The sequence below is a fragment of the Copidosoma floridanum genome, unplaced genomic scaffold (genome assembly GCF_036245765.1).
Source record: "Copidosoma floridanum isolate Cflo_tuat_1 unplaced genomic scaffold, Cflo_Japanese_pri ptg000021l, whole genome shotgun sequence".
NCBI classification, from domain to species: domain Eukaryota; kingdom Metazoa; phylum Arthropoda; class Insecta; order Hymenoptera; family Encyrtidae; genus Copidosoma; species Copidosoma floridanum.
The window spans coordinates 27,796,739-27,820,404 of record NW_028321898.1 but is presented as its reverse complement, the minus strand read 5'-3'; the positions used below and the strand labels follow the sequence as shown (position 1 = coordinate 27,820,404).

At 35.9% G+C, this 23,666-nt stretch overlaps 1 protein-coding gene across 3 annotated transcripts in view; it reads right to left on the bottom strand.

Annotated features, from left to right (window-relative positions):
* Positions 1-14,374, bottom strand: part of LOC106642572 (sodium-coupled monocarboxylate transporter 2) — a 43,555-nt gene extending 29,181 nt beyond the window's left edge. The window contains exons 1-2 of one of the 3 annotated variants that reach the window (XM_014357392.2): positions 14,302-14,374; positions 14,075-14,208 (exon numbers count right to left, since the gene is read on the bottom strand). Coding sequence is in view for 1 of the 3 variants with exons in the window: in XM_014357389.2 (XP_014212875.2) it covers positions 2,362-2,395 (34 nt within the window). In the remaining 2 variants the exon portion in view is untranslated. Of the gene's footprint in view, positions 1-2,361; positions 2,600-14,074 lie in introns of those variants that run through there. The other 2 variants (XM_014357391.3, XM_014357389.2) reach the window with 2 other exon arrangements.
* Between the last annotated feature and the right edge of the window lie 9,292 nt (positions 14,375-23,666).

Sequence of the window (23,666 nt, the reverse complement as noted above, 5' to 3'; positions counted from 1 at the left end):
CACATCCAGTGTTGTGGCATCACATGTGACTTAAATTTATTTACCACCGCACACGTGATCGGGTGCTCGTTCAGGAGGGAGCGATAGACTAAAAATAGAAACGACAATTGTCTTCGAGGCTTGTCGCTGCTCTCTTTTTGCGTGGTCTTAATTGATCGAGCAGCCGCTCTCGCAATGATCCTGCGAAGCGTGAAGTATACGCAGACTGAAGCTCGAGCACCTTTTTCCTCCTTCCTCCCCGTTTCTCTCATTTCTCGGGATATTTGCTCGCGAGTTGACTCGATTCCCATGCTAATTAACTCAACGAACGAACTGTGAGGGTAAAACGGTTAATTTATTGCACTGTGGTAGAGGTGTGTGAGTAAGTGTGTGTACAGTACAGAAAGTGGTAAAAAAAAGTTTTGGGAGTGGTTACATGTGAGTTTGGAGCTTTAGCAGGATGTGTAAATTTGGTGCTGGTTCAGGAAGAGTTTTGGAAAAGCAGTTTTTGCCATGTTTGCTGCTTTGGATTGCAGATGTACATGAATTTCTTGTTAAAGGTGCTGTGTAACGACCGACAGACATGGGCACAATATACTTTTTTTTTTTTTTTTTTTTTTTGTCAAATGAAATAGCATTGTTTTTCTAGAATTTTTTTTTTTTTTTTTACTCATCAATATCCATAAAGTTTTTTTCGAAATAAATTATTTAAATACTTTTTTTTCACCAGAATTGTGATTGTGCACGGTTTGGTTGAAGAATTTGATTAAGCGCTGTGTTATCATCAGTAATTAAAGAAATCGATTTTTGGAACAAACAGTGCATTACATTTTTAGCAAAAATTTATATTGCAAAAAAATTGGAAATTTATCTGTGCCCTAGTCTGACGATCGAAAAATCGGTTGCCCTCTTGATATTTTATATGATTTTCAAGAAAATATTCTCCTATCTGTTTTCTACGTGTTTAGCTATTTAAATCTTTATATCACAAAGACCTATTTCGTCTCGATTGGTCTTATTTTTTTTCATTTTCTATTATCTTTTGCGATTTTTTGTTTTTCAAATAAAAAAGTACTTTTTAACTATACTTTATGATTAGTTGTGACGATGATTAAACTTCGGACGATTTTATAGGAAACTCTGAGACAAAGTAGTGTTGGGTAAAAAGTTTTTCTTTTGATATTTAACGATTTCATGGCTACGTAATTGATTGACTTAGACTTTTAATTAAAAATTTGATAAACTCATCAGTATTTAAACTAGTATGTTCTGGATACAAAAAATAAAATATATAAGGAAAATTGTTATATAAAGTAGGAATTTGCAAAGTAACAATAGATTACAGAGCAAGGAAACTTTAATAGTTGAGGAAATTTTTTTTATCTTATGCTGCTTGTAAAAGAAAAAAATTATTTTTCGTAAACAATTTGTCCATCACGTAATATCGCATCGTATGAAATTCACTAATAAACATTTTCATGTCAGAAACAACAATTATCTTATCACTAAAGCATATTATCTTTGTAGAACGTACAAGATTAGATTTCCGGTATTATTTTCATACTTGTCAAATGGACTTGAAGTTTAACGTTTTCAACCCACAGTTGGTCTTCGAAATCTCTTAAACCACAAAAAAAAAAAAAAAAAAGAAAAAAAAAGAAAAAAAGTATCTCTGTTTACAATTAATACAAATATTCTGAGTTAAATCATGAAAAACGATCTAGCAAGAAAACAAAACGTATGAACCAGAGTAAGCGAGGAATCACGTGGCACGGAAGCATCGCTCGGATCGATTGTCAAGTCGGTAGCTAAATACCGCGGTGCACGTGAACAGCGGAAGATATCGACACGTAGTTTCAAGTTTAAGGTGACTCAATACCTATACGACATATATACTCACGTTTCCTCTAATGAGCGTTAAATATGGGTGTCAATTTTGTTTCTTTTTTTCAAGAAATCGTAGTGCGACGAGAAAGAGATTCGGAAAATACGTCGTTGAAAAGTCAGTAAGATTTATGGATGGAGTATTTCTATTTTCATGACTCGTAATGCACAAATTTGTTTTGATAGTACATCAAGTATCGAAATGACCAAAAAAAATTTTAGTACTTGTCAAGCCTTTCCTCTCTTCAATTAAACATATTTGCAAATGATGAATCTCGAGATTTTGCGAGATCAATTAACTATATTATGGAACCTAATATAACCAGAGCTAGGTAGGAAGATTATGCAAAATGTTGCAGCAAAATTGTGTCTCGTATGAATAAAATTCAACCATTAGTTATGTCACATTTCCCGCAATCCTCGCTCAGCACTACCGCATACTCCAACCTCCGATGACCCAACCCGAAAAAAAAGGTCCAAAAAAGGCCATCCACTCACATTTCAGATGTACGACGTCACTGCGGTTCGCCATAGTGTAACCAGTGCCGATCGTTTCGCAACCAGAAAGAACAACACCACCGAAAAAAAAAGCCACAGGTTTGATTACACGGAAAAAGATATCACGAGCCTTGGCTCCCTCGGCTAGGATTTGGAGTACAGGAGCGAAGGCTATCGATTCGCCAGATACGACTGACGAGAGGTCGGTGCAAGCTGCACGCGAGCCAAGAGAAGCCCGGCACAGGTACCGATGTTGTACACATACACACACACACACACACACACACTCTATAGTTCGCGGACGTCAATTGCCGTACAGATACATGCGCCTGTATTGACCGGCCATTGGTTCTCCGTCTGCCTGTCCGTCTTGTTTACTCATTCGTGCTTCTGTATATACGTGCTTTTGTACGCGTTGGTCTGTTATCGGAGCGATACTGGCCCTCGAGGCTGTGACATGCTGTCACTGCCGATCAACTTGCGTCAATTTAACGAGGTCTCGATGATTTTTCGTGCCCAAGCTTTCATTATCCAATGTTTCCTTCTATTTGTCCCAAATGTTTCCTGGTTTTCGCTGTTTCTTTCAATTTTCGAGACTAAGATTAGTCCGAGTTACTTTTGTGGAACCACAGAAGCCACATATTATTGGGCCGTATGAGACATTTTTATAAATTGCACTGATTAATAACATTCATTGGCTTTGTTTATCTCGTAACATATACGAGGAAAGGAATAATTTGTTTATCAAGTAATTGCTCTAATTATAGTGCGCTTATTCAAATGGTGATGTTTTGGAAATACATTATGAGGAAATCGTAGAAGAAAAACAACTTGTTCGATTCTAGACTATGACATTTACAAATGTGTATCAAAATGAGTAAGAAACAAACGTCATTGCTTAATGATACAATTGATTTATTACTTTTCACCCGCATGATGTTAATCACGCGGACAATGGAAACTGCATCGCGTTTATATCTAATCTTTTGAAAATCGTGACATCGATCAAGATATTGTATGTGATTGACGCAAGTAGAATTATCATCAGTAGTTAACATCACGCGAAATTCGAGAGATTATCAAAGTGTAAATCACCTTTGAAATTATACCTTTAGGACTTTTTCTGTAAAACTTGTACTGAAATGAGGTATATTGAAAAAAAATACAGAGTTCAGGTCGTACGTTTCATTTATTAAAAAAGACTAGTCGATTCATTTTTATAATTTACTACGTGGGTACAAACAGCATGAGACGCACGTAGGTATTTCAATCCTATCGAACAAATTTGAAAGCTCTAGTCTTGAATAAATTTATAAAAAGAAAAAAGAAAGAAAATCCCAGCAATTACGTGAGCGATTAATACAAAGCCACCACGTCATATTATCTTTAATTAACATTTAATTATGAGACAGTAGCTGAGCCTCGTAAATCGAGAGATTTTTCGTCTTACAAAAAATACTACTATCTCTAGTCACATATTTAAAGAGAAAAGCTACTCCGGGTGTTGGAAAATTTTTGTTGAACCGTATAAGAATCATAAATTCGTCTCTTTAGCTAAGTTGTGTACAAATAGCGCATTACTCATACAGTGGGTGGAGAGAGAGTGCGCAATCTGTGACGCAATTCACGTGTATTAGCGCCCGCCGGTAAGACTGTGTACATACAGTTTAGCGATGAAGACAAGGATAAAATAATTTGTGGCACTACGGTGTGTTGGGCAATTAGCTTTTAAAGCAAGCAACAGGTCGCTTAATTCAATTATTTTATTGTGTGACCATTATCTACGTTAATCGTAATTATTGCAATTGCATACGTATTGTGGAAATGTTTTGTAATTATTTTGAATAATCTTAAAGCATAATTGCATTTGTGTAAGTTAGTACCTATAAATGTTGGTTATTGTAAATGACAAGTTTTTTTCTTTTTTGAAAAAGTTTATCACCATACATAATAATTTGAAGAGATATCTGTGATTAAAATCCTACGTCATTACACATTTAGAGGTTTTTTTATTTAGTTTGTAGCAAAAAAATTTATACCTAACAATGTTTTACACTGAAAAATGATTGTGGCAATGAAGATGTGATGTAATGATGTGTCAGATGATCCGTTAAAAAAATTTCATCAATATTTTTTTGCATCTTCTGACACATGTAGAGACTTAAAATACATGACTGAAACAATCGTGCAAAAATAAAAAAATACATTATAAAAACGCGAGGAAATGAGCATTTCATCGGTGTACTATATATTTCGTAGGCAATGTAAAACTACGAGAGCTATGAAAATTAATTCCCAGTGCGTTTGCATTTCAATCGTCTGTATCGACATGGATGGACAACGAGGGTTCACGGAGAGTGACTAAAAACGAAGCGCAATATCCAAACACAAGCGTTGTGGGCAATTAACGTGTTTCGAGGATATAGGGAAAATCTATTTCCTCGAATTGCGAACCTCTCGAAGCTCTTTTTTAGGACATAGTGGCCAATTAATCGATTTCGTTATCTCGGATGCTTTGCGTAAAAGTGAGAATGGCGTTTTAATACAGAAGAAGAGATGGGGGTATTTTTTTTATTCACATTGAAAATAGGTACGCAAATGGTCTCTTCTAAAGTGCTCAGCTGCTGCTGTTGTTATTTTTTGTTTTGTTTCATCCTTTTCAGCGCTACCGTAAAAAAACATTGACCGTTGGGCCCATTCTGTTAACTTGATCAATTCACTTTTAAGGCATAAGTGAAAGCAAAGTGACGGTATTTTTCTCGTGAAAAAAAGAACAAAAAAACGAAACGAAACGAATCAAGAATATTGTGAATTGATTAATAAGTAATTTTGTATAAAAATTTGAGTGCAGGCTAGCATTAGTTTTTTCTCATGCTTGCAGTCATCGGTTAAACGACGGACATAAGAACAAATAACAATAACAAAAGTTCAGTTTCCATTACTACTAAACAATCAAGCGGATCTTCCATCGAGATATTTGTTCGAAATAATTAATTCGATCTCGAGCCGACAACCCAAATCTGGGAATCCCCGAGTTGTACGGAGCTGAAAATCACGTGAATCCGATTAGTGGAGCTTCGGGAAATTTCGCGAAACAAAAAAAGAACTGATAATTAAGTAAAGACGCACAAGTTCCCGGGACCATCGATGCTCGCGGCGTTCGGCTCGAGCGAAGAGAGAAATAGTCGCGCAATTAATGACGAAGCTGCCAGAACTCTCGGGCGCGAAAACTCGCCGGGGAATCGCTGCAGCGTAATTTCATTTACCTAAGGAGCTCCGTCCCGAGAGCCGGGAAATTTTCAACGCTCGCGGGAAAACAAGACGGACAGAGAGGAAAGGCCAACAAGAGCGGAAGGTTGATAGATGCACTTAATCGCTGGTACAGTCGAGAGATTCATCCTCCTGATAGAGGGGCTGGGGTATAGGTTGTTGGATCGGGAGGAAACTTTTTGATTTAATCGAGGAAAAACTTGGCCGGGGCTTTTGCTGGAAACGCGGGCAACTAGACGGGTCGTTCGGGGTAAACGGATTGCTTCGTTTACCGGGAAATTGCTTTTATTTTGGGCGTTAACATATTTTTTATTGCTCGAATCCTTCATGGAACATGACTAAAACGCTTCTAACGAAGGAATATCGCAAGATTGATTATTAGCTTGGAATATTATTGCAAGCTCGAAACGTGGAAAAGAAAAAAGTACTGGAAGATCTTGAGGGTAAAAAGCCTCGAGTCAGTTAGGTAATGTTGTTATCTCCCAGAAATTGAATGAGCAACATCTGTTTCGATTCTTATTCAAAGTTCAGGGCCATTATCACGAGTCAAGAGTATACATCAGAATTAAGGTATACATGTATGGTTAAGAAAGTCTGGTTTCAAATGCCTTTGTGGTACTTGACAATGCGACAAAGCATGGAATGGAAGAATTTTCCTTCAATCCCATCTTTAAAAAAGTCGATCAATTAGCTAATTAACAAGTCAGCAATGTCACAATAGTTGAGATTTATGTACCATTTTTACTCCATGGCTGATTTGTTTATCACGTATTTTACTTGAACTAGAATCTCCTGTGACTATGTATCTCAATAAATCTTTTTTTTTTTTTTTTCTAAACTAGAAATCTATTTAAAACTTATTTTTAAAAGATTATTCTTACTTCATTTGGAGTGACATATCAATGAAAATTCTATAACGATGTAGACATCATCAAAATTGGTGTTTTTTAAAGTAACTCAAAGTAGAAAATAAATCAATAACATAGATTAAGCAGTAATATTAACGGGTAGAAGTATGAGATGGTAAAAAAAAATCATTTTTATATTAAACATTATTTTTCTTTGTTTGAACACATTTCAAAAGCAAAATCGATCAAATTACATGCGCACACGCTTTACTTCGGAGACACAACGTCTGATCGTTATGTCATCTTCTTGTGCTGGCACGTGACGGAAGCTTGCAACACCGAACTCGATATACCGCTAATTGTTATCGCAAGCTTCGATTACGATAAACGATTGCTGTCCTTTTTCGTGCAAGTGATTTGTCGCTGTAGAAAGAAATTTACATTTCTCGTAACACCTGAGCAGAATGGAAACCGCTCTGTTGGCGCTGTTCAGAGGTCGTTGCCGTTATTTTACTGCTCTGGATTCCATCCATATCGCCTTTACGACGCCTAACCGAAGAGTTTACGATTTATGTGAGCTTTTGCACCGTATCTCGTGAGGACTCGGAATTGTACTCGATTTCGTTGTTTAGGAAGAGATTAGGCGTAAGTTTGCATTACACTCACTGAATTTTTTTTTAAGGTGATGCTCTCTATCTTTGCTTTTAAAAGAGAGCTTTTCGTTGCTCTCAATTCTCAATTTGCTAATGTTTGCCGTGGAATTGTAAATTCGTAAGACTGCTTGTCTGAAAAATTTTTGGATTTTTTGGGAGTCAGCAATTAAGTCTTGGGTTACGTGTAATATGAAAAATACCGATTGTACCGATTGTTCGTTTCGACGATTGACGTGTTCATTTAAAGTTTATCTCAATCAAGTAGACATAACATAAATACAGTATGAAAGTCAAACATATTTTTGTTGTTCAAACAGATTATTCACAACTTATTATGCTTAAGAATGTTATTTGTGTTTTTAAATTGTTACTATAAGTGCGATAAATAAATTGTATGTATAGTATCGTAAAATTTAATAATATACGATATTTACTGAATAAATATTTTGAGAAAAATGAGTCGATTGATGTATGGCTACAATTTTTTATTCTGTTTGACTTTGAATGTTTCTTTTTACGGTATATTGGCATATTAAATATTTAGAAATTGATAATGTTGAGTGATATTAGAGCTCTGACTCATTAAAGTCTTTTGACGATAATGAAAATTCATAAAAAAAGTAGCAATTGATCAAATTGCTTCGAATAATAACTGACATTCTTTACAAAAGATAATCATATTCTCACTAAAAAAGCACCTACGTAAATAGACAATCCATCTTTAACTCGAATGAAAAAAAAAATGATAAAGGTTTTATTACCTTTTTTCTAAAAGGAATTCTTCAGTTACTGTTATTGATTTAAACTTTCATGACAATATGTCAATATTTGAGTGACCATAGTTCTCTATGACTATTTTACACGTTTCTAAAGTTCACTTATACGAAAGAACATAATTTTTTTTTAATGTAAGTGAATAAAATAATGTACAAAAAATCTTTTAGCCTGAGCCCATGCATGTTTTATGAGTAATTTTATCTTACTTTATTTTTCTTAGAATTGGATACTTAAAAACTCTGCTGTAAAGTAATGAAATGCGTGACTCTACAACAAATTTTAAAACATGATAATAACAGGCTATCTGTGTTTGGAAGCTAGTTTAAACTGTGGCATGGTCGAGTACAGTGAAAAATTTCTAAGCAACATTAGACTATAATTTTTAAATATAAATCTGCCGACTCGAGATGTTTGTTTATCGTTTCATTTCTTTTTGGTATAGATTTGGAATTTTGTGTCTGATTCATAAAGGTAATTGTATAAAAGATATGAAGTTGAAGAGATTAAAAAAATTTTTTTATTAAAGAGCAAACATATGTTCGTAATAACCATGTTCAACAAGAAAGTTCAAATATTACTTCTGTCTTGTAAAAAACTTGTGTACTTTGAAATTGTCAAGATGTGATGACACTTTATTCCACTTATATCAGAAACCATATTTTAACAATTGATAGGAATTTATAAATAATAGGTATTATGAATCTAATTTATTGTAACAAGTAAGGCATTATTAATAGCATAATAAATAGTTAGTAAACTATTGCACCCGTAGATAAAGTCACTGGATGTACTTTCTTAGTTATTCACGAGATACGTTAAAATGAGCAATAAAGAAAAATAAATTGATAATACACACAGTTGTTTATAAAACAATTAAAAAATAAATGGTTTAAAAAAACGTCAAAGTTTCTAAGTTCATGATGACTATGAAATTCTTGTTTGTTTATCAGCTCTTTCAGAGCCAGTTTCTCAAATCCTGGGAAATTACGAAGATTACTACATCGTCATTATTTCTGGGTTTAATTCCACTTGCATTGGTGGCATCATCGGTCCACAACATGTTATAACATCTGCTCGATGCGTGATGGGACAGAGTAAAATGGAAAGTGCAAAAAACAAGATGTTTATTATTGCTGGAATGAAACCTACCCTTAAAAAAAAATTTTGCTCTGACGACGAGACATTACAAAAGCGCATGGTTGTAAAAATTTGTGTACCTGAAAGTTTTGAAGCTACTTCTTTTCTCTTCCAAGATGATTTGGCTGTACTACAGGTAACCATTAAAATATAGAATAAACCAACATCATTGATCTAATCGACATAATTTTTTAGCTTGGTAATCCATTGAATATGAAGTACGTCGGCAAACTTTCGTTACCTAAGAAACATTCGTCTTATTATGTAAACGAAGAAGCAATAGTCGGTAGATTAGTTGGAAGTCAACTAGTTCAAAATTTAAAAGTAAAAAAGTATGACGATTGGTTACATTTTCTTAAAACTCCGGTATTTGTTGGAAACATGTGTAAGCAGTCGAAGAATTATGACTTTGCTAAGCAGATATGCGCTGAAACTGAGAAATCTGCTCCTATGCTAACCAAAGTAAGTTTTTACTTTTCTTAAAAAAAAAGGCAAAACAATTTACACAATCGTATGCATGAAAATTACAGGCTAACAGTGGAGCTCCACTTGTGAAAAAAATTAAGGGCACCAACACGCTGATAGGGGTCCTATCATATGTTCTTAATAACTTCATCACCGACAGAAATACTCCTAGAGTCTACAGTCGAGTTGCACATTATCGAGATTTTATTAAAAAAGTAATGAAAAATAAAAATTACAAAAGTATCAAGTGTGTAGAATCATAATGCATAACAGCACCTCCAATCATCCTAAACTTGCTCAATTTTCTAAAATTTAGTACTGAATAAAATTTGTCTACCAACTAAATTTGTTTTTAATCGATATTGTGGAAAATCATAATAACAAATTTTTGGCCTAGCTTTCAAGGCTAAATGTATCATGAGGTAATTATTTAAATAAAGTTCATTGTACATGTCCCAATCCATTGAAGTCTCGAAACTCTGAAAAGCTTTTATAATTTTAAGTAATCGAATCAAACTCTTTAACTCTTCTAAAACAAAAAAAAAAAACTTATTAAGGAGTAAAAAAGTGAATGATGATATGCCATGCTGTCGAACTGTGCCTTAAACTTCAATATTCTTGTATAGTTCAAATTCATAATTCAACGCAACTCCTTGTTGTGATAAAAAATTTGAAACTAACTTCAGTATCATGCGAGAACTTTTTGCGCGTCAACGCGGTATCAAAACCTTCGCAAAGGCCTTGCCATTCTCCAGACGGTAAACACGTGCAAGCTAGGCTGCAACGTATACGTGATATCGCAGTAGTCAAAACCCTTTGCAAATAAGTGAAACGAGATTGGGAAAAACGATGTTTTTCTACCACTTAGATGGGTACAGGTGACATTCTGGTTTTATGTAAACAATGAAATTGCGTGATGTAAAGGACACTGTTTGTAACTCGTATGCGGTTTTTCTTTTTTCAAGGAAGACGGAAAAAACCTGTTATTCGAGTTTAACTCACAACAAAAAATATTAAAACTCTGTAATGACACTCGAAACACTTTATTGAATTTTCGATACGAATGATTTTTTGGGAGGATTTAATTTTAAAAAATTATCGTTGCAATCGTAAATGTATTTTGTTGAAATAATACAATTAACAAAGTAGTTTTACTGATTTGATGGTTTGAGATTACCACGTTTCTGACTTGTATTTTTTTTTTTTTTTTTTTTTTTTTTCCTAATTATCCAACCACGTAAATATGAAAGCTTGCATTCCTGATAAAAAGAGCTAAGCATGGGTATTTAAAATTGACTTTGAAGTATGTTATTATCGAAGTAGTACTTCATACTCAGATGATAAATTGTCTCAAAAAAGCTAATTACTCTGCAAAACTATAACTTTGTTTTTTAATTGTCGTAAGAATTTTAATTCTTTTATTTACATTCAACTAATCTGGATGTTACAAATTTTTATGGCCGAACTTTCATGAATTATAAAGAAAAATGTTAACGAGGCACGCATTAGTTCTTTGGTTTTAAAAGATTTTAATATTTTCCTGCAGTATTTTTGCGATTTCTGCAAAAAATTCATATGTAACATGCATTTTAATCTATTTGTTACTTAATCTAGGTTACGGAATGCTGTGTAAGTCACGTTTTCCAGTGCACACATCATGTGAGTCACCGAGTTATTTGAGATTAATTAAGAATGTCTCTAAGAAGATAATGTAGTCTTATTTGAATGCATTTCTTTACACCAATGTGACTTTGAAAGCTTTGTTTGAGGGAAAAAAATCTGTGCTGTTTTATCGGAGTCACGTAAAAAAATACGTACCAAAAATTTTTTGTTTTGTTAACAGTATTTTTTATCTAATGACACCTTAGTGAAGCGCATGGTACTCCCATTGTTATTTTATCACGAAATTCAGCTAAAACTAAAAAAAACTTAATAGAGATACTCTTCCAAATGAGGTAACCCAATTATATTTTAGAGGGTAAAAGAAAAAATGACGATTTTTCTACGTCAAAAGAATGGCAACGATATTCCTTAATCCATGTACGTACGTACGCAGTATTGTTTGCTTTATTACATTGATAATGAATTTGGGTAACATCGCGAACGTAATGGTTTGAGTTCATTAGGAAAAAAAGGTTATTTTTTCCAAGAAGCGTGTGAGAATTTCCTCGTAAATTTTGCTTTGTTCAAACTTTAAAAGTCAATTTTTGCGAGCCAGAGTTCAAGAGTGGAGGTGGTTACCCGGAAAAGCAAAAATAATGCTTTCGTCAGCCGTCCTGTTTACTTTATCTTTAAATGGAAGAGGATGGCGTAAGTTGAACGTTACAATTTTTAAAATTAACTTAATAACCCGGATGGCTGTTGACAAGCTTTTTTCCTCCAACCGTTTTTGCGCACATGCTTTTCATGCTTCAAGAAATACGTTTTTTTGTCAAAAATAAAAAAAATAAAAAAATATGACACTGTATGAAAATAACCATGAAATATTAATTGAAAATATAGGCATTGAAAAAACCCATTTAAACGTACTTAGAAAATAAACTCCAATCATCCACACCGACCAAACACACTTAAGGAGTGACCAGTCGCTTCAATACGATTCATTACTCGATATCATTCCGCGAATTTCCACGTTTTAATATCAACGCGTCAGCTCGCTCGCTCGATGATAAAAACTCATCCGGGGGTTAACTCCACGCTCGATTAAATTAGAAAGAAGCACCTATCATTTTCATACCGTCAAAATAGAGGGAGGCTGATTTCGGCGAGGTATTTCAATTTCAATATAATTTCAAGCGTCGAGTCGAGCACGCGGAAGCCGCGTATAAATAGCCCAAAGAGAGGGTGGGGGGTGGGAAAAAGGTAAAAGATCAAGCGCGGAAAAGGAGCAGTCCTGCCCCCTCTCTTTCCGTCGACGCTTCGAGATGAATCCAAAGGGGCGCGTAGATGAGCTTTAAAGCAACATCTGCATATCTTCCGATTCCTCGGTGTCTTACTGCTCTTAGCTGTTTTTTTTTTTTTTTTTTTTTTTTTTTTTTTTTTTTTTTTTTCTGTGTAAGTGATGCTAAATCTAATGCTTAAAGGCCACCCTTTTTTAACGTACAGAAGGTGAATTACTTTTTACATTCCTTTTCAAATTAACTTGGAGTAAATATTCGATCATCAAAATTAGCTGATCCCCCCGAAGCTTCGAGCGTATCACGTGCTCGTGAGCTTTTCAAGCCGTGCCAGAGGTGCTTCTGTTTCTCGGCCAAGTTCCTGATGCCCAAGAGCTTTTATAAATAGCCCCTCGCTCTCTTTTTCCCCCTCCATCTGCTCCCCCGCCTCCAAAGTGCGAGGAGCTTAATGCTGTATTGGTGAATTAGCAGCGCAGCTTTTCGACCGATGGGTCAACTTGACGTGCTTTTACGGCCTCTTTGTCTCGTGGAGCAATAATGCGTGGGGAATTTCGGTCGATCGGCTGAAAATAAGTTTCTCCGAGGTGTCAGGCTGGGAGGGGGTTGTCCCCAAGAACCTATGGTGGTTGCCAAAGTTTTCTTGTTGCTTTGATCGAGTTTCATTTTATTTTAATTTTTTTTTGTTGCCCTCGTTGCTACTACTCTACCTGCTAAGGAGAAAGATTATAAATAAAGGTCGGGGTGACTGAAAATGGGCTCGATAGATTTTTTTATGCTAATAGGTATCGGAAAATGAGAGGAGATGGCTTTTTAAAAGTAAAACGTAAAATTTACTCAATGATTGTACTAAATGTACATGAAGTGCCGACAAAGACGTTTGAAAAAAAATGACGGAAAAACTTTGTGGTTTTAAAGCCGAAGTTACAGATACGGAGCGATGTGTCTTTAAGACTCTCAGGTAAATGACTCGTAAACGCAGTTGATCTTATTTAGAGTAATACAGAGCACGAACTTTGGCTTAATTGCACGAGTGACGTAATTTATTTTACGATCAGCTCCATCGGCTTGCTCGATCCGATGTTTGTAGCAAGGCCAAGTCGAAGTTTTTTTTTCTTTTTTTTTTTTTTTTTTTTGAGAAAAATAGGTGTATGGTACTTTAATTTGGATTTCGATACGTATAACGAATAAATAAAAAAATTAAACACGATGATACATCCTATTCAATGCAAAAATTCTTTTTATATTCTAAAATATTGACTCCAATTTATCTTACAGTACTATATACACCCCTCTAATATTACGAAACAAGCAAGAAAGAAAGTCACGAGATGAAGCTTGAATATGTATGTAGTTGATCGTCTGTTTACGCACAGACATGCGGAAATGATTTCATTGCACAAGACAACGAAACGCCAGTTCTTTGTTAGTTTTTCTTCTTCTACACCCCCCACGGTCCAACAAACACATCCAGGTGCTTCCTGATATTTTTATACTCAAAATATATACTCAAATATATTTTTCGTACTCAAAAATTGAAACCAACAAACGCAATCAAATGATTTTTTCTTTAAATAGAAACCTAATTCAGCCATTAAAATCCTTCCCCCTTGGATTATATTCTCCTCTCCATCCCATACACCAACATCAAAGTCAACCCCTTCCTTACCAAAGTACAACCGCTCGCTGACTCGGTTCTAATCACTCTCCTATCCTCCTCCTCCTCGTTTTCTCGATCCTCTCCTTTTTTTCTCACTTCTCCAATCCAACCTTATCTCCAACCCTCATTCGCCTTGTTTCCAACTTAAGTCAGGATCACCGATAACAAAAAGATACCACATACACATACACACAAAGCCAACAACAAAGACCAATAAAAAAATAATCAAGTCTCACGCAAGAGAAATAGAGCGCAAAGTTTATTACACGTCTGGCCCGACGAGCCGATGACACGTTACTGACCACTACACTGCGTTGGCTCGAAAACACCGCGGTCGGTTTTTTTTATAAAGACCAATCTAAACAGAGCCCCTCTCTCTCTCCTCATTGGCCCGTGTGTGTGTGTTCGTGCATTTGTACGTACACCATGTGGTCACACGTGTGCAGGTATAGTGCATTCACCAGGAGACTGGGCTCGTGCTCTCCTGCACGGACGTTACATATATATGCACGGAGAGAGAGAGAAAGAGAGAGAAACGTTGGGCAAGGTCGTCGGCGTTTTTCTTTTTTGGTACCCCCGAAGACGTAGCAGAGCCAAGGAAGTTTTTGCCCCGATGCACAATCAGCGATGTCTTTGGGCTCTCGGGCGTGTGTTGTGTTGGCTTGGTGATTGTTGAGGAGTCGTCGGGCCAAAATTGTTTGGTTCGAGACTCAAAAGTACGCTTTGGGTAAGAAGTGGTTGGGGAAAACTTTTCGGGGGTGGTTTTTTCTTTAAGGGGGTAAGGAATGAAGGGATTATAAAAGTAACGTGCTATGTTACAAAAATTGTTTTTTCGAAGCTGCTAAAATAGAGTTTATTCTTGCGTTGTGAGAAAAATGTCCGTAAGTTTATCTTAACGCTGCTTACAGCGGTACATTGCACTTGGTTGACTGAAGCATTAGTTTTTTTTTGAAACTTATGGATGATTTTTCGTTTCTAGTAAGATGTATCATTTAAATTTTCAAAGGCCCCTACAGCACAGTACCGATTTCAAGTGCAAGCCAAAGGAAAATCTTGTTCAACCTTTTGAGATCTCTTTTACAGTGATTTGCCAAATATAGGCATGAATGACTTTTTTTCAAAAAGTGAGGGACGATAAAAAAAAGGGTCGATGAGAATAAAGAAATCCTCGTTAAACGCTTCGATTAAAAACCGAAGCCCAATCGTTCTACGTTTATCGGATGATTGGTTCTTACCACGCTCCGTTAGATCCAGGCTCTACTGGCACGAAATTCCGTTTCCGGAGGGACAAAAGGGCACTTCCTCGGCTATAATTGCGGTGCACTCCTTCTCGGCTCACCTGTTCCCTGTACTATTGTTATTGGTTCAAGTTTTGCTGGTGCTCTTGTCTTGCAGCTCACAAAAGCTCATTATTTTGTAATTTTCAGCAGAAGCTCATCTAAGTAGAGGGAAGGTATCAAGATTATTATTATTGAACCTGTTCTCTTCCTTATTTGAGAACTTTCGTAGTGAATGAATGATTTACGTGGCTCTACAAATTTTAATACAAATGTACATCTGGCAAGAAAGAAACAATTTCTATACACTTTAGGGAGCTTTAACTAGCAATTCATGCTATTATCCGTAATATTATATAGTTAGTGCTTTCAGATAACGCATCGAATCATATGCAAGATTATCATTAACTGCCATCAGTGCTATACCAAGAAAATCCAAACTACCGCCAATGATAATCCGACAAAGGCTCGCAAGTCACGAACTTCATGCACACCTGCGTAGGAACATCTTACAGTTTGCACTTCCTTGGCGTGGAATCGATAGTCCATCAATACGCCATCTCGGATGAAAGAACATTTCGCGTGATGCCGACGATTTTGATAGTCGATCGGTGGGGTTATAAGGTCACGCTTTCGCGCTCAATATTGATCTGCACCAAGTGTAGTGAAGGTGCATTTGAAGGGCGTGACGGACGCTCGTGAATTTAATCACACGTGCACAGTTGGACGTGATGGAGGGATTTTCAGCAAACGTCTTGAATTAGAAGTTGCTGCTTTTAATTCATACAGATGACAATGTTTGATGAGTAAGGGATTTCAATACTGAAATAAAAATATAAGATTTCTTGGATACCTCGACAATCGTGACGGCAGATTCCTTTTGGGACTCATGCTATCCCTTCCCGACGACATCTTGCTGCAAGACAACCAGATGAATGAACATACTTACTTGTTATAAATTTACTAGTGAAATATCGTCGTTTGTTCAGGCAAAATGGTGAAGTGCATCATCTGTTGAAAAAAACAAATTATTTTACAATAGAATTAAATTTTTTTTTTTTTGTAAGTACTTACAGGATTAGGATGCCTTCTTTGCGAATTTCCTGTATCTTCTTGGGACTTGGTCAGAATTTTCAATTACCATCAATATTTTCCTTTCCTTTTTTTCTTTAGTTTTTTTACCTACTAAAAACATAAGAAAACTTATTTTAATTTTAGCAAATTTTACACAATTAACTTAAATTCAGAAAAAATACAAGCTCTTTAAGTTTTTTGTGTTTGTTGGGGATAGAAGAAGATGCATCAGTAAAATTCCTGCGTAATTTTTAGGTGTGTCTGACCATAAACGACTTTTTTACTATTGATTTATTTAACTGTTAAAAAACCAAAAATTTGGTTATTTTTCACGAGTGTCTGACCATTCCAGGCTTTTTGTACTTACAGGTTCATTGAGATATTCAAAAATACAGATACTTATCAAATTTTAGGTATGTCTGACCATTGTTTGCTTATTCTACTTTCAAATTTGTTAAATTTTTGATAGTGGGCGTACCTGCGTAAATTAAGGGTGTGTCTTACCATAAACGACTTTTTCTACTTTTAGGTTATGTCACGTTTAGAAAACACAAAACTTGGTTATTTTTAACAAAAGTCTGAACATTTCAGGCTCTTTACATTTACACGTTCATTTAGCTATTCAAAAGTACAGATACTTATTGAATTTCAGACATGTCTGATCATTTTTTTCCTTTTCTACTTGCAAATTCATCAAGTTGTTGATCATGGGTGTACCTGCATAATTTTTAGATGTGTCTGATCACAAACGACTTTTTCTACTTTTGATTCATTTAACTGTTAGAACACCAAAAATTTGGTTATTTTTTACGAGTGTCTAACCATTTCAGGCTTTTTATACTTACAGGTTCATTGAGATATTCAAAAGTACAGATACTTATCAAACTTTAGGTATGTCTGACCATTGTTTACTTTTTCTACTTTCAAATTCATTAAATTTTTGACAATGGGCTTACCTGCGTAATTTTTAGCTATGTCTGGCTATAATTGACAGTATCTACTTTTGATATATTCAACTGTTAACAAATCGAAAACTTAGTTCGATTTTGTGAATGTCTGACCAGTTCAGGCTTTTTATACTTACAGGTAAATTGAGTTGTTTAAATGTTTAAATATTAAATTTCGAGATTGTTAGACCATTGTTTGCTTTTCTACTTGCAGATTAATTAAATTTTCTACAGTTTGATTTGGGAAAATTGACGGTGCTTTAATTTAAAGGGCTCATGGGTGGTTTTGATTCGAGGGAGGCAAGTTTATAAATGTTGATAGCATCGATGTAATTAACGCTGTAAAAGACGAGCTTTTTTCATATTTACAAAATGTCATTTGAAAAATCAAAGTTTTTAACGTGAAGTCGGTCACGATTATTTGAAAAAATTAGTGTACGTACTACTGTTCATGTAAAATATTCTTATTAATCATAAATCTGTCGATAAAACCGTGATTCAATTGGTATTAAAACCATCACGGGGTAACAGCCTCATGAGCAGGGACTATCACATAATAGCATGTGAAAGAGTCCCACCTGTATTATTATTTTTATACATTTGTTAACTACTGCTTCTCAATTACTAATAAGGTACAATAAACGTATTATTTCCATGTTCAGCTGATATACCCATATTAGTACTGTGTCAGCTGTGTATGAATACAGAGATACATTAAGCTCCAGGTTAACGTATACCGTGTGCACGCTAAGCAACAACAACAGCAAAGGGGACTCTCAACAAAATGCGCCCTAGCTAATGTTTGCCCCTAGGCCCAATGACCCGTGGACTAGCTCACGTAGTGGCGCAAACTCCTCTCTCTCTCTCTCCACATGCTAGATGCATAAGCTTATAGGCATGTTGATGGGCTGATGCTTGCTTGAGGATCTCGTGGCTGGTACTTAGTGTTGGAGAAGAGAAAAGTTGCGATAGCTGAAGAATTCATCCGTAAAACTAGCTTAGTTTTTGCTTATTTTATTATTACGTGTTGATTAAATCAATTTAATGAAGAGTAAAGAAAATTACATTTTCCATACATACAACGAAAGTAATGGAAAATGATTTATTGACGTGACTGTCATTAAATTACATAATCCTGTAATTATTGACGTCATCAACTGCATGAGTGTGACTATGCTCGTAAGAATAACACACCACTGACTGAATTATACATTTTGATAGAAAAAAAAAAAAAAAAAAAAATTAACACAATCGTTAAGCACAACGAAAATTCCTACACAAGTAATTTGCAACCTCGTGTTAGTCAAGTCATTAGTGAGACATACTATACAAGCATGTCACGTAATGCAAGTAATTGCATGTGTCTCTTCAAGTATTAAATAATGTTTAACCTCGGGCACGTACACTTGAAAATAATTAAGATTCTACTGCGTAAAATTACGTAAAGATGGATAAAATAAATAAATAAATAAGCCTAAATTAAAAAAAAAAAAAAATTTGTTTGCCATCCATACCTTTTTACCTCAACATGGAGGGCTGTGTACACACGAAACTTGTGAAAATTTAAACTCCAAACGCAGCCACGTTCGTTTCTAGTGCAGCTACGGTATTGTCCAGGTTAATTGGATTCCTGGTTATTTGATTGCTAAACTTTGTTCCAAACAGTGGATATATAATTCATAGCTCGATGTATGCCACTGCAAAGCAGCCCTTTGCGCTATTTTTCGTGTTTGCATTCATTCGAACGCACATGATATTATAAATTTTTTACGAGATTTACAAGTGTATTTTGTGCACAAAGTGCATGAACGCGTTTTCATTTAAAGTTGCTCATACTTTGTTGACACAGTGAAATTTTATTTTCCACGAGTTTGCTTTTACCCCCTTTTTTATTTTTTGTTAAAGTAAATATTACAGCAGACGTCAGTAAATACTTGCCACGATGAACTCAAATGTAAGAGTAAATATTTGACGTTATACGTACACACGGTCGCACGAGATATGTGTTATTGATGATCGATTTGTCGCGACAAATAAACCGATTTTGCAGTTGATGCAACAAACGCCTAGGATTGTTTTTGCTAGATCGTACAGTTCTACTACGTGAATAATGCATATAAATGCGAAGAGGATTATACAATACCCAAAATAACTTTCAGTTATAAATATTTTTTGTAATAATTTTTTAAAAAGAGTTTTCACACCCATGTAACAATGCTCATGTCAATGATTTCCATAAATTAATCAACTAAAATCCCTTAAATAGCAAAAATCCACCATATCCATCTATCCATCGAACCCATGGAAAAACGAGGAGCATCATCAGCCCGATACTCAATTTCCTCGTACTGCCAAAGTATAACTTTCATACCGCAACAGCCTTATTTTTATTAATGCCCACGTCTCCCTAAAGTACAAGCACGGAGTGGTACCGCGCTCATATTGCAAGGATTTTTCAGCGTCAAATCGCGCTGGGTGAGTACATACGTCCAGGAAAATCCTTCATGTCACGTGCCTCTATACGCGTCTACGAGGCCGAGCTAATATACCCACATAAAAGCCACATGGCTCCACCAATTCGTATCAATCTCCATTAAGGGAGGACGAAAGGAGCATTGTACGGCTCTGTGTGCTTAACAGCAGCGCAGCACCGCCTTCGGCATCAGAGATGCAACGACGTCCCGGCCTCGCAAGTGCATGTACGTATATACGTGCACACATAGTTCTCTCTCTCTCTCTCTCTCTCTCTCTCTCTACCAGTCTTCGTTTTGTGTGCAATTTCTTTCTTCCCTTCATCTCCTCGTACGTACGATACATAGAGATTTTGTGATATGTTGTATCAGTTATGGAAGAATGGGAAACACAAGGAATTTTTTTTTCTGTCGTCGCACTTTAGTTTTTGATTTTTTTTTTCTTATATATACTTGTATTAAATTTCTCTCATTGACTCTTTGTTCGTGTTAATTTAAATATGAGCAAGTACCTACTCGATCATCGATAGTTGATGAACACGTGGCTTAAAAAAACAAAAAAAAAAAAAAAAAAGCCAAATAATGTTTATGATCGTCGTCTACACTAAGGTGTAACGATATTAACAAACTCGCTTGCTCGCTTGCTTTGGAGGATCTGACGGGATGAAAATATGTGGTCCAAGCGAGACAGAGACGATAGTCGAGTAAACAGTGGGTATGGACCCATGTCCCTGTCTCCTCAATGAGATTCCATGCGCATGCACGCGTAGCCAAATTTCCTGCGAGAGCGAGATGGAGACCATCCTGTAAGTTGAGTTTAATTCTCGTGGTAGTCGACACTTCTGGTAAAAGCTCTCGCCTCTCCGGCCACCCCCCTTATTAGCAGCAGTTCCTCCACCAGCTGGGGAATTTGACTGATGCTGCTCTCAAAACTCACTCTAACTTGTTGAAATGGACGAAGCTGAGGGAGGAGATTTTGCAATGGTCCACTCTGCGCCTCTAAGTTGGTATACCGCTACCATGGATATATTGCCCCGTCGAGTGATGGAGGGCTTAACAAAGTCAGCCCAAAAAGATGACAAGACCACAGGTCACCCTTTTCCGACTCCAAGATGCGTTAATGGGTTACAACTAAGCTCTCCTACAAGCTAGTTTGTCCTTGTAAACATTCGATTTTCTTTTGTTTTTTTCTAGTCTTGCATAGTGGTAATACAGTAGTTGTAAATTACCCAGGTCTTGCAATTATGTTTCATTGCACTGTTTATTGATTGCTGTTCTCCAGGTGATGTATATACCGTTGATGGTGTCATGAAGAATCAATGTATGACATCAAAGATATTGACTACAGGCACCCAAAACTTGTAAAAAAAAAAAAAAATCAAAAAGCTATTATTCTTTTTTCTATTGTGACATGACTCGTGGGCATAATAAACAGTAAAAGCAAAGCAAAAATGATAATAACCAAAAAAAGAAGGCAGAAAACACGGATTTAAGATTGCGTAAATGCAAAACACCCGAGCAAACATTGCAGGTGGCCATCGCGAGTGAATTTAAAGCTTCGACTAGCACCACAGAAAAGCCAAAGTGGCGGCACAGCAGCGAGCTACCCGGTAATCTCGTGACAACAAGCGCTTTTCGGTGGGCAGAGCCCGTGGACCGCCAGCATTATGCGATGAGACGCCTCCTCGCTCTCTGTTTATGGCTGTTTGCCTGAAAATTAAGGCAAGCTTAAGCACCAAAGGGGTATGGGAACGGGGATTCTTTCATGAGACTGGATGAATACTATTTTTTGTTTGTCTTCCTGTTATACAATGCTCGTGGAAGATACATTTTTAAAAAGATTTTCTTTTGTCATAGACAGTAGATCAGATGCACAGTTATAAGACTTAACGGTGCGCTTAGAGAGAACATAAATTTCTCGCAAGTACTTACATAAATATTTATGCATTTCTACATGTTTTATTTATAAGCTATTATTGTCGTGAAAAATAAAAAGTTTTATTTGTGAATGACTTAACTATAAAAACTCAAACATTATTTTTTCGAGAAAAAATAAGCTCAAATTTATTGATTTCCTAGTAACGTCAATTTGTACATAATTTAAAATAATCAACATCTGTGCTAATATTGAATGATGCAGCAAAGGCTGCTCTTGTCAAGTACAATACAATAAAGTATTATATTTGCATGAAACTAAAGAATGAAGAGGATTTTTTAAAAATATTTTGACAGCCATCAAAACAATAATGTGCACTCGTGTTGATAAAAACCCGATACTCTGGCTTAAATTTAATCATTACATCGTTACATTTCACTCAAAACAACAATGGTTTTTTTTTTCTTTCTTTTTTTATAATTAATAATTAATTAAAATGAAATATCATATCGAGATATACACATAACTAGAAAATACCTTTTGAAAATTTGCACTTGAAACTAAATAATGTAACAACTTTTATTTATTCATTATTATTCCCTGATTGAAATTCTGAATTTCGGCATTTTAACGTAAAGAACAGAAATCCAAAGAGACGCTATATCCAACTGCGCAAAATTGCGCCAACTTCACAATTGCAGTACGCGCCTTCGAACAATAATTGCAGCTACTTTGAAAGTAATTTCTTGATCCGCATATTAACGCTTCCCTGCATACATTTAAGGCAAAAAAAAAAGTTTGAAGAGGAGCAAGATGGGAGAATGGGAAGTCTGGCGCGGGAAGTTTAAATAAGATAAATGAACTGCATTCTGATTTTCGTGAAGATTAAATCGCTAGTTGCCTGCGCTTTATATCTATTACTTTTTGCATTATCTCTCGCTTGAGCTACGATTATCCCCTTACCCCCCCCCCTCGTCCTTCTATCTCTCTTTTTTAGTCCAACTTTGTTCCTGTACGAACCTCCGCACAGCAAAACTTTAAATTATAGCTTGCAGACGCGAGTAATAATTCAAGACAAAAAAAAGATTCTTATTCGTACAAGGGACCGCGTCTTAATCTCTTCTGTAACTACGTCAAACATATTTTTTCCGCCTTTCCAATCTGTGGTTAATAGTGTATAAATTAACCCCGGCTCGTACGATGTAGCCGAGCCAAGTAAAGAGAGTTCATGATTTGGTGAATTATCAAAGCATTTTTTGGAATCGTCGTCATTCAGAGACAGGAAAAATCTCATTAGAATCCAAGGAATTCTTTTTCTGCAGTGTCGTGGCGACTCGCGTCCTTTTCAACCCTTCGGCGATTTTTTCCGGCGATTTTAATTTTCAAACGCTCGTGGAATTCCTCTGTTGTCGTCAACACACTGAATGCCAACATCGGTATGGTAATGAAAAATGGGGAAAAAATGACCCTTCTTATTTCCAAGGAAGCTTTCTCTCTCTATTCCTACCTTGGATTGGCTGTACGCGTACATTTTCCGGATCAACCAGACCAAATTCCTTCGTCCAACTATTTGTGCTCTCGCTGTGACGTCAACCCGTAATCTGTTACAATACTCACATTGTACCGCATGCATTGGATGTGCATGTGTGTGGAAGTTCGAAGGCGCCAGTCGTGTACTGCACGAGTGTAGGTGAGTAAGTAAACTTTTTTTTTTATTTCGATGTCCTACTGAATGTAAAATCTCAAAAGGGAATTCAGAGAGGGTTCTTTTTTCCAGTGCTCTTTTTTTTATGCGTTAAGTAGGCGAAGTAGCCGATGAAATGGACAGAAATAGGTCTCCCTCTTTTGAGAAGAAGTTTTAGTGCGAGTGTGCAATTGGATTGGTTCTAAGAATTAATAGGTGCTGTTCATGTCTTTGAAAATTATTTTGATACGTACTGAGATTGTAGAGACCCA